This window comes from Hemitrygon akajei, chromosome 6 (assembly GCF_048418815.1).
Source record: "Hemitrygon akajei chromosome 6, sHemAka1.3, whole genome shotgun sequence".
Lineage (NCBI taxonomy): Eukaryota > Metazoa > Chordata > Chondrichthyes > Myliobatiformes > Dasyatidae > Hemitrygon > Hemitrygon akajei.
In genome coordinates this window covers 78,711,361-78,723,753 of record NC_133129.1, presented here as the reverse complement: position 1 = coordinate 78,723,753, position 12,393 = coordinate 78,711,361, and the positions used below count along the sequence as shown (strand labels likewise).

The 12,393-nt window shown below is 40.5% G+C and overlaps 1 protein-coding gene across 1 annotated transcript in view; it reads left to right on the top strand.

Annotated features, from left to right (window-relative positions):
* Window positions 1-12,393, top strand: part of dnah6 (dynein, axonemal, heavy chain 6) — a 352,146-nt gene that overhangs the window by 335,078 nt on the left and 4,675 nt on the right. Inside the window, exons 74-75 of the mRNA XM_073050010.1 lie at window positions 4,758-4,830; window positions 12,017-12,168. Coding sequence (XP_072906111.1) covers window positions 4,758-4,830; window positions 12,017-12,168 — 225 coding nt within the window. The remainder of the gene's footprint in view (window positions 1-4,757; window positions 4,831-12,016; window positions 12,169-12,393) is intronic.

The window sequence follows — 12,393 nt, the reverse complement described above, 5'->3', positions numbered from 1 at the left end:
GGTTTACCTCTGACGCAGATGTCAGAGGTAAGTTTTTCACACAGAGAGTGGTGAGTGCGTGGAATGCACTACCAGCAACAGTGGTGGAGGCAGATGCAATAAGGTCCTTTAAGAGTCTTAGATAGGTACATGGAACTCAGAAAAATGTGGTTGGGAAATTCTAGGCAGTTTCTAGAGTAGATTGCGTGGTCAGCACAACATTTTGGGCCAAAGGGCCTGTAATGTGCTGTAGATTTATATGTTCTATGACTGTGATTCTATGGTGATTGGGAGGTCCCATAGTATGATAAAATGGACTCTTGACCTCATATTCTATCTTGACCATGGCTTTGCACCTTATTGCCTGCCTGCACTGTAACTGCAACATTTTATTTTGCATTCTCTTATTGATTTTTCCTTATACTACCAAAATATACCGAAGTGATGAAATAGTCTGTATGAATAGCATTGCAAAATAGAACCTCAGTGCATGTGACAACAATACACCAATTTACCTGTTTACCATTCCTGTCTGATTGCTCTTTGCTATCTCACTAATGATAACATTAGAGAATTGCAGAAGCACAAACCCATGTCCCATTACTATAATGATGCCATAATGCATGTAGTATCATTTGCTTTGGACATGCTTTAGACACCACTCAGCACATTTTGACACATCTTGTGCACTTTAGGTTATATCATTTCTCCACTACTAGCCCCACAATTTAATTCCATATTTTTGTGGTATTTTATTTCCCAAAAATGAGTAGTTAATTTGTGAAAAAATTAATATAATTGATAAATAACTTTGCTTCAGTCAAATATACCTATAATATTTCTGAATTATATCTTTGAATTGATGAAACATAATTGACGACTTATAAAATTGCTGCATGGGTTTGTATGTGGTGATTAATTAAAATGGGAACAGGGTTAAACATTGCTGAAGTATTGGTGTGCGTGCAGTAAGCTCCAGCTATTAAGAAAGCATGGAAATCATTACAGTACAATTCAGGGGTGTCAAACTCATTTTAGGTCACGGGCCGGATTGAGCAAAATGCAGCTTCATGCGGGCCGGATCAGTCAGACGCATGCGAACGCAGCTTTCGTTGCCTCCATTTTTTCAGCCTGCTCTCATGTGTCTCAGTCTCTGCTATAACTACAAAGTGTTTCACTTTACAAATTCCATTTCTTATGAAGAAGACTGCCGAGCAAGACTGCTGAATAAACACTAAAAACCCTGAAAACCTGGTACCTGAATAAACTCAGCATTAGCCATATCATACGCCATAGGGACTTCGATTACTGGGGCCAGCTTTAATAGTAATTAGGTATTATCTTGCGGGCCAAAGATAATTCCACCGCGGGCCGGATTTGGCCCGCGGGCCTTGAGTTTGACATATATGCAGTACATGTTGAAACAGGATTCTGTCCTCATTTCCTGTGGATGCAAACCTACTCGAAGATTGAAATCTTGTCAGCAGTCTTTGATGTTGTCAACTATCAAGAGCTGAAATTAATGTTAAATTCCACCCCACAGAACTATGGCTTTCACCCTACTGTGATGTTACACATCTCATTTCCTGAAAAAGTCAATTAAGATGGAATTATTTATGTTGGGAATACAAAATTAATATTCTAGATCCTTTTACTTATTGTCTTCAAAGATTGGAGAGATTTCACACAGCTTGCTCCTTTCATCTCACTAGCTTCAGCAAAGACATTAAGCAGAGCCTCATTTGACATCTCAGGTGGATATAAAGCCATAAGGTCATAAGACATAGGAGCAGAATTAGGCCACTTGGCCCATTGAGTCTTCTCTGCCTTTCCAACATGGCTGATTTATTACCTCTCTCAATCCCATTCCCCTACCTTCTCCCTGTAACCTTTGACACCTTGACTAAACAAGAACCTGTCAACTTCAATATTAAATATACCCAATCACTAGGCCTCCACAGCTGTCCATGAAAATGAATTCCATAGATTCACCACCCTTCTCATACCTTCTCATCTCTGTTCTAAATGGACGTCCCCCTATTCTAAGGCTGTGCTCTCTGGTCCAAGATTCACCGACTATAGGAAACATCCACTCTATCTAGCCCTTTCAATATTCGACAGGTTTCAATGTTCCCTACATTCTAAAAAACTCCAGTGAGTACAGGCTCAGAGCCAACAAACACTCCTGTTATATGAACCCTTTTATTCCTGGAATCATTCTCATGAACCTCCTCTGGGCCCTCTCCAATGCCAGCACATTTTTTAAAGATATGGGCCAAAATCTGCTCACAAAGAAGTGCAGTCTGGCCAATGCCTCATAAAGCCTCAGCATCACATCCTTGCTCTTACATTCTAGTTGTCTCAAAATGAATGCCAACATTGCATTTGCTGTCCTTACCACTGATTGAAACTGTAAGTTAACCTATAGGGAATCCTGCAAAGGACTCCCAGGTCCTTTTGTACCTCTGATTTTTTAAATTTCTGCCCATTTAGAAAATAGTCTATGCCTTTATTCTTTCTACCAAAGTATATAACCATACACTTCCCTGCACTATATTCTATCTGCACTTCTTTGCCTATTCTCCTAATCTGCCTAAGTCCTTCTGCAGACTCCCTGCTTCCTCAGGCCAGATAAATCTGTAAATGAAGCTTTTCCTCTTTGTTTTTACCCTCCGTCCACACTAAAACAGCGTTTTTGTCCCCCAAAACCGGAGCTTTCCAGAAACGCTTTCCAAGCTGTATATTTTTAAAAATGCTGTTCGGGCAGATCAATGTGGATGGGGTAACCGGAGACTTCTGAAAATGCTATCAGACGGCAGCGCGCTATTTCATTGTTTTCTTGAACGCAACCTAACAATCTCAGAACAGACGGCAACGAGACTGAAGCCAGAAGAGTTAGAAATGTACTCATCAAATACTTTGACCCATAACTTACTGAATAAATAAGTATACTCACTTTGCCCTGTTTTCTGTCCTTGCTCGTATGAAGGTGGTTTACCTATTTATGCAAGTACTTCTTTGACAATAGATGTGTAACAGCCTAATGTAACATTGTATGAAAATACAAGATAACACTGATGCAGACATGTTTTACACATTTAACAAGGTGCTTTATTAATGCAACAGGGTTAGTCAGTTTTTCAATGTTCGTCATCAGCCGGGTCAATCTGTCCGTGAACTCCCTGTCAGTTGCTGCCGTTAGTATTTTTTTTAGTTTTAAGTTCTCCTGCGCGAAAGCCAACAGCTGTCCATCGTTTTAAGTTTTTTCTAGTCTGTAACTACACAAACGAGCACTTTTATGGTGAGATTCGACAACAAACACGTTGCTTATTTTTGGTAGATGTGTCCTGCGCATGCGCAAGAGGAGGAGATTCGCCAAAATCTCCGCTACAGTGTGGATAGAGATATTTTCAAAAATGCATACTGTGGACGCCTATCATTTTTACACGAAACCGGCATTTTCAAAATTATCTGGTCTAGTGTGGTTGTAGCCTCACACTACCTATATCATATGCAAACTTGGAAACAAAGCCATTAATTCCATCACCCAAATCGTTGACACATAATTTGTAAAGAAGCAGTTCCAATACTGGCCCCTGAGGTCATTGGTAGCCAACCTGAGTAGGCCTTTTATTCTGATTCTTTTCCTCCCGCCGGTCACCTAATCTTCTATCCATGCTAGTATCTTCCCTGTAATACCATAGGTGCTTAGTAAGCAACTTCATGTGTGGCACCTTGTTGAAGGCTTCTGTAAGTCCAAGTAAAGAACATCTACTGACTCTCCTTTGTGTATCCTGCCTGTTATTTCCTAAACCAATTCCAATAGATTTGTCAGGCAAGATTTCCTTGCAAGGAGGCCATGCTGACCTTGACCTATTTTATCTTGTACCTCCAAGTACGCCTAAACCTCATCCTTAATAATGGACTCCAACAGCTTCCCAACCACTGAAGTCAGGCTAACTGGCCTATAATTTCTTTTCTTCTGCCTCCCTCCCTTAAAGAATGGAGTGACATTTGTCAATTTTCCAGTCCTCTGAAACCATTCCAGAATTTGGTGATTCTTGAAAGATCATTAATAATGCCCCCACAATTTCTTCCGAAAAAAATGCTGGAAAAGGTTATCACGTTGGGCAGAATTTGTGACAGAGAAATAGTCAACATTTCATGATTGGGGCTCTTCATCAGAACTATCCTATTGTTTAGGCTTAGTTACCACAAGTATGATTGTGTGTTGCAAAATCAAGTATTTCTCTGAATAAACTATTTGTGGGCAGCAAACAGTAGCATTTGGAAACTGTTTCATTGAAAAGATAGAATTAAAATATTACAAGGGAGACAACCAGATTGATTTTGGTAAGCTCGAAATAGCTAGCTCAAAATATCTGAGTATAGCCCACAAGTCTGTTTGCTTGATTGGAAAGAATGTATAAACTAAATAGCTTAAAATAAAAAAAAAACAATTTATATTCAGATGCTGTGATTTTCTCATTGGGGCGTCACAGCGTAGCAGTTAGCTTGACGCTATCACAACTTGGGGCATCGGAGTTCAATTCCAATGTCCTCTGTAAAGAGTTTGTACATCCTCCCTTTGAACATGTGATTTTCCTCTGGGTGCTCCAGTTTCATCTCACAGTCTAAAGATGTACTGGTTAGTAGGTTAATTGGTCATTGTAAATTACCCTGTGATTAGGCTAGATGCAGCTCTTTGGAAAGGAAGGGTCTGTTCAATGCTTTATCTCAAAATAAATAAAAATTAACAATCTCTGTTTTACTTTTAGACCTGGATCAAATATGGTCAACCAAACTCTTTCTGGATTTCAGGATTCTTCTTCCCGCAGGGATTTCTGACAGGTATGATCAGATAAAGCTTTCTACAAACATATTAATTAATTTATTTTTCATTAGTTTGGCTATTTATTTTTCTGTAAGCATGCATTGGTTGTTACATGATCCAGCTCTTGTTTAAAGTAAGGGGAGGTTTGAATCAAGCAATAAGTTAAGAGGAATTACTTGAATTTAGAATTAAATAAGGAGAGATGATTTATTCCAAACTTCACACTGCACAAATTTTGATTCTTCAAAAAAGTATAAAGACAACCTATCTCGAAATACACAAGGCAAAGACTATTAAATGATGCATCTACGTGACTCACTTGCTCACTCATCCCTCGCCATTAATCTCCCTCCCGGCACTTATTCCTGCAAGCACTACAAGTGCTACACCTGCCCCTACACCTCCTCCCTCACCACCATACAGGGCTCTAAATTGTCCTTCCAGGTGAGGTGACACTTCAGCTGTGAGGTTGTACGTCTTATCTAGTGCTCCCAGTGCGCTTCCTCCACATTAGTGATACCTATGTAGATTGGGGAACTGTTTTGTCAAACATCTTTGCTCCATCTGTCACAAAAGGCAGGATTTCCTGTTGGTCACCCATTTCAATTCGACTTTCCAATCCCATTCTAACCTGTCTGTTCGTGGCCTCCGCTACTGCTATGACGAGGCCACATTCAGAGTGGAGGAACAATACCTCATATTCTATCTGGGTAGCTTCCAACCTGACTGCATGGATATCAAATTCTCCCTCCATGGATGCTGCCTGACTTGCTGAATTCTACCAGCATCTTGTACATGTTGCTCAAGATTTCCAGCATCTTCAAAATCTCTTGTGTTTAAGTAAATGATATCACTCATCCAGTAGTTAATTCAATGCTGTCAAGCTTTGCAGAGCCAAATTATGCTGTTAGAAGTGCATCAAAGTTTTAAACTCATAGTTCAAAGCATTCAGGGAGATGAACTGACCAAAGTAAAAATACCAGATGTATTGTGTTATGATAAATATTTTAAATTTTAATCGAAAAAGGGTCAAACTTCCATTAGTTTTGTCTTCAAAGGTGAAGGCCTGCACTTCATAAAGTTCATGTTTATCATCCAAGCTTTACTTCTACAGTTACTTCCTAGCCTCCCCACCAAGTAGAGCCTTATGAAGATGTACAGTGATATTTTTTAAAAGCTTTTCAGCTTTTTGGAACTCTAAGTTATAATCCACTGATAACACAGTTTAAATTTTGTCTGGCCAATCCACTGATATAAGGAAATGTTTCACAGAACAGCACATTTTGGGGGCTTAAATGCATGCCTCTCCTAAGAAGGTATACATTTAAATGTACATTCACCCATATGGCGGTAAGCATCAAAAGTTTAACATGATCGCTTAATTTACACAGAAACTGTGCATTTTTAAATACTTTTTACTGGTGTTGTAAAATTCTATATATAGGTGCACTGCTAATAGGCCATACTCTGATATGACTTATTCATCTTCACGTGCAACTTATCAATAGAGGTGATATTCAATTTTTAATGCACTTGCCACAAATGGTTCTTCTGATTCTAATTACATTCTAGGCCATTAATTCTAATTAACTTTTTGGCATTAATTCTGATTAAACAATCATTTCAAAAAGGTTTTTCTAACATTTCCAATTCAGAGATAACAATTGCTTTTGCCAATTTATATATAACTTATGCTTATGAGACCATGAAATGCAATGTTTAGCCAGACGTTTTGACTTTTGACTCTGCGTGTTTTCTTTCTGAATTTGTTCATGCTGAAAAAAATCAGAACAGCGGTTCATTTACAAGAAATTCACTTCAATCTACATGACAATTAGGAAGCTTGTGACATCAGTGATTATTGACGTCACTTTCTGAGTTTGCATGCTTAGATACACTTTGTGCAGAAGCATTCAATAATTATATATTCAGAATGAAAATATGTCTAAAATGCATAGCAGACCTTATTAGTTAGAAAGTAAATTAGAACTGGATGGAGGTGATTTGGTCTAATGAATCTATACCTCCTGTGTGCCAGAGATGGTCTGAACAGTTCTGTAGAGTGGGATTGGTGACTGATTGGGGTTCTAAAGGAATTGGTGTGCACTCTAGTTGCGGAATAGTAGTAGAAGATGGATCCAATGGAATCATGGAGGGGTTGAAGGGGAATGAGGGTCAGTTGAGTAGAGTTCAAAGTTAGAGAGTGTGGGGATGTGAAACCTTGAAAAATGCCTGCCTTAAGAAAGTTTGCAATGCTGACTTGGGACGTGTTCCGTCAGGCTCCCTTTAAGTAATGCAAATATAAATTACCTGGCACAGAATCAGGGCATTCAGACCAAATGATCCATATCACCATTTATGCTCCACTTGAGCTTTCTCCTGCCTTTCCCGGTCTAAATCTATTAGTATGATCCTCTTTTACCTTCTGTCTTGCAGACCCTGTAAATAAAACCCTATTTTATTTACTTAAATCATTCTCTGTTAGATCAAGTTCCACAATCTCACCATTTTCCAAGTGGAGAAGTTTCATCTGAAATTCTTATTGGTTTTTTTGTTGATTGTCATTAATTGATGAACTCTGGTTATGCTATCCTCAACAAGTGGAGGGACTCCTCCAAATGTCCACTCAAACAAGAATATTAAACACTTTTTTCAGGTCTGATCACTATTTCATGATAGGCATCTTCTCTGTGTCCTCTCCAGTTATTCTATATTCTTTCCATAACATGGTGATCAGATATGAATGTCATACTCTAAGTGTAGACTAGCCAAGGTTCAATGCAGGCTTTTCATTACATTACTACTTTTCATTTCTATCCACCTGCCTGTAAAAGTCAGTGCTTTGTTTGCTTTTCATAACCTTGCTTACCTGTGGTGCATTTTTTACTGGTCAGTACATTAGTACTCTAAGATCCATTTTTTTTCCTCTCCTCCAGCTGGGCTCTGACCTTCAAAATATTCTTCCAAAATATAATTCCTTCACTTATCAGTATTGAACTTTAGTTGACAATATCTAGTCTCCAAGCTTATTAATGTCCTCCTCTGATTTTAATGCAGTCTTATCTTTGGGGGTAAAAGTAGCTGTTTTATGCAAGGCACCATCATCAGTTTCTCTCTTCTTCAAGTAGTGAGGCTCACAGTCACTGCCCTGTTCCTTTTCTCCTTGTTCTATCAACTCTTAATAAAGCTATCATGAAGCAATAAATTTTATGCCTTGTTCCTGACTTCTAAAAGAATCCAAAGGGTCTTGGCCTGAAACGTCGACAGTTCTTCTTCCTATAGTTGCTGCTTGGCCTGCTGTGTTCCACCAGCATTTTGTGTGTGGTGCTTGAATTTCCAGCATCTGCAGATTTCCTCATGTTTGCGTTTTTAAATTCACTACTGCGAAGCCTCTTCCAGTGATGCCTACACTGAAGAAGCTTAAATCTTCTCTTTGACGGGATTTAGTGAAACCCTCTCTCACTGCTCCCCATCTGTAATTTCTTCGGTCCTTCAACTTTTCGACCACATGCTCACTCAGACCCGATATTACAGCCATATATCCATCCTAGGAATGTGTCTCCGCCACCAACTTACTCCAGTGGGCTTCAGGAATCATTTTCGAGCCTCTCAATTTGGACCTTCTGAGGACCCTACGTACTCGCATTTAATTGACTCTGCCTCCCGCCACTTTACCCATCGAGCTCTGAGGACGACACTCCCCGCCATGAGGAGGTACCTGGCATCCCTATCCCAGTCCCTTCCCATCTCCAGGTCTTCCTCTTTGTCGTTTGTAGTGGTCCTGCCCGTTATTTTATCCTCCATCAGATCCTTGCTTTCAATCACCATTTCTTCGACTTTGTCACATCCTGCAAAGATTGGAAGATGGTCCATCTGCAGACCCCAGAGCCTGCCGTCTCCAACACTAGCAGGCGTGAACTTCGGACCATTGCCCCTGCCGTAGAGCTCGGCGGCTCTACCGACCCAGAACATATTCAGGACCCGGACTCCACTACCATCCATTCGGGTTCCAACGACCATGGATACCTTCAAAGCGATTGTGCAGCCTCCAACTGCGACTCCAGTCTTGAACTCCAGGCCAGGTCTTCATGTGCTGCTATTGGAACTCCCATCTCCCCTTCCCCCACCACCACTCTGCAATCCCGTCTCCCTCAGATCCCATCGTCAGCTCCTGATCCTTCAGAGGCTCCATCTTCCTCTCAACCCAACCCTCCCCTCTCCACTGACACTACCAACCTCCCTCCCCCCTCTGAGCGTAGCACTCATCTGTGCCAGGTCTTCACCATCCCCTCCAACCTTCAACTCTCTGAGGCATAGTGCTCTGTCCTCAGTAAAGGCCTCACCTTTGTCCCCATGCGCCCACACCTCAGCGAGTTCCGTGTACACCATGATGCTGAATTCTTCTGCTGGCTCCATCTCCAAAGCTTACTTCTTTGGCAAGGACTCTCCTACCCCCACCAATGACCCCTTCTCCTGTCTTCAACCCGCCTCCTCTTCATGGACAACCCGCCATGGTCTTCTGCCTGCTCTGGATCTTTTTATTGCTAACTGCCAACGGGACATCAACTGTCTCAACTTCACCACACCTTGTTCCAATTCCAACCTCACTCCTAGTCCTGACGAAGGGTCTCGACCCATAGCATCGACTGTGCTTCTTCCTATAGATGCTGCCTGGCCTGCTGCGTTCCACCAGCATTTTGTGTGTGTTGCTTGGATTTAAACACCAGAATCTTGTTTTCCTGGTTCTGCCCTTTTAATTCCTTTCCAACACCATCTCCACCATCTTTTTCTGTAACGTCAGAACTTTGTACTCATCAAAGTTCAATACAAGCCCTCCTCTGGTTACAACAGGGTTCAGTTCCTGGGAACTGCTGGTGATCTGAACAGTTTACAAGCCAGAAATGCGGCTGTGAACTGAGTTTCTACGTGATTGAAGATGCCGGCAGCCCTACAGCAGCTGGCAAATTCATTCCACCTTTCTCTCAAATGCTCATTCATATGATGGACTGTACATAAATCAAGCATTTCTAATCTGGGAAAAAATTGTTTTGCAATTTTTGTTTTATTATAGCATTATTGATAGAGAATCTTTGCCCAAAATGGCCATTTTTTTATTCCTTTCACTAGATACTGCTTGACTTGTCCCAGCATTCTGTGTGTGTTGCTTATAATAGCTTTTCTGCTTTTCATTGTTACTCCTGTGAAAGTAAATTCCAGTTTTTGGGTTGCATTTTTTAGTTACCCTTTTAACCTGAATCACCAAACAATGTTGGAAATACTCACCACACTTTTTTTAGAATGTCTGTTTTCATACTCCCAAGATCCCATTGTTCCTATTATTACTGCTCCTTTTTGAGCTCTTTACAAATATTAATTATTTTAGACCATAAGACATATGAGGAACAGAATTAGGCCACCTGACCCATCGAGTCTGCTCCAGCATTCAATCATGGCTGGTCCTTTTATTTTCTCTCCTCCTCAACCCCGGTTCCCTGCCTTCTCCCTGTAACCTTTGATGCCATGTCCAATCAAGAACCTATCAATCTGGGCCTTAAATACACCCAACGACCTGGCCTCCACAGCTGCATGTGGCAACAAATTCCACAAATTCACCACCCTTTGGCTGAAGAAATTTCTCCACATCTCTGTTTTGAAAGGGTGTCCCTCTATCCTGAGGTTGTGCCCTCTTGTCCTAGACTCTCCCATCATGGAAAACATCCTTTCCACATCTACTCTGTCTAGACCTTTCAACATTCAAAAGGTTTCAATGAGATCACCCCTCATCCTTCTGAATTCCAGTGAGTACAGACCCAGAGCCATCAAATGTTCCTTGTATGATAACCCTTTCATTCCTGGAATCATCCTTGTGAACCTGCACTAGATCCTCTCCAATGCCAGCACATCTTTTCTAAGATGAAGGGCCCAAAACTGTTAACAATACTCAATGTGAGTCCTCACCAGTGCCTTATAAAGCCTCAGCATCAAATATTTTCCTTCTAAAAATATAATGCATCATTGTCCTCTGTGTTAAATTTGTTTGCCAATTATATGTTTGTTCTGACATTTTTGTTTTAAGTGTCTTGTAATTTGTTCTGGTTTACCATACTAAGTTTCCACTGCAAAGTAATTAAAATACCTCTGTATCCACTTTCATCATTTTGGAGTATTGTTTTCTAATCGTCTTTCCTATTCTACTTTCCCATAGGCTATAGACTGCCAGTGTTAAGATAGGAAGATCTTTCTTCAGCAGATGTTTCTCTTTCACGAGCCCTTGCTCTTTTGGTGTGATGTGAAAAAATATATTTTACAACTGGAGACCTTTAATGTAATACAAAGTCTGAGAGAAGTTTCTCTCTCACCTCCTGTAATGAACCATCTGAAGCTCTCTGATTCCCATGGCGGCACGGTAGACTATCAGTGCAATTGATTTACAGTGCCAGTGATCACTGATCGGGGTCTGATTCCTGCCGTTATCTGTAAGGCGTTTGTACATTCTTCCCGTAGCCAGGTGAGATTCTTCCAGATGCTTTAGTTTCCTCCACGTTCCAAAGACATACTGTTAGGGTCAGTGAATTGTGGGCATGCTATGTTGGCGCCAGAAGTGTAGTAACACTTTCAGGCACCCCCAGCACAATCCTTGGACTGTGTTGATTGTTGACAGAAAACAATGCATTTCACTGTATGTTTTGATGTTTTCATATACATGTAACAAATAAAGCTAATCTTTATCTTTACATCTTTAGACTTCCTGGCATTTCATTGTGAATAAATCAAATGTCAGCAAATTAATGAGTACAGTAATAGGGTATATCAGAATTTCAGGATGTGGAAATTCAATTTCTTCCATAAGAATAAGATATATTGGCATCAATAAATAGGGTGACAGAAAAAATAAAATCCCTTTAGGAATGATGCTGGCCATAACATTTTGTGGACAAGTCATAACTACAAGAACTCTACTGCTATTCCCGGCAGTAATTAAACCAAAATAAAACAGATCCCTTGTGTTTCATTATTCTCCTCGTGCCTCACAAATACTTTATTCACTCATACTAATTAAATCTCTACGTTCTATCAGAGAACTGTAGCAAGTGCTTTAATGAAAAGCTTCTAAGATCTTTAAATCTTCAAAGAAGTGTTGGCCTTAGCAAATTCCATCCCCCACCCCCAACCCTGTACAAATTTACCTTTGTTCTGTTTCAGGGACACTTCAGAACCACGCCAGGAAATACAACCTACCAATTGATGAACTTAGCTTTCGTTGCAACATCCTTCCTTCCTACCGAGATGTAATAGAAGTCGCTGAAGCTGTCAGAGCTTTGAAATATGGAGAGACTCTCCCAATGGATGACTTGGTAATTTCAAGATTTCATTTGAAAAATATTGTAATTTTCATTTGATAATTTTTTTTATCTTTTGGGACCTGGCATTTGGTGCCCATCCATAATTATATGTCTGAGAAGGTGTTGGTGAGACTCCACCTTGAACCATTGCAGACTTTCTGGTGAAGGTGCCCCCTGAAAACTATTGGGAAGGGTTCTCCTGTTGCAATGGAACAAAGGGAGCGGACCCAAGTACAG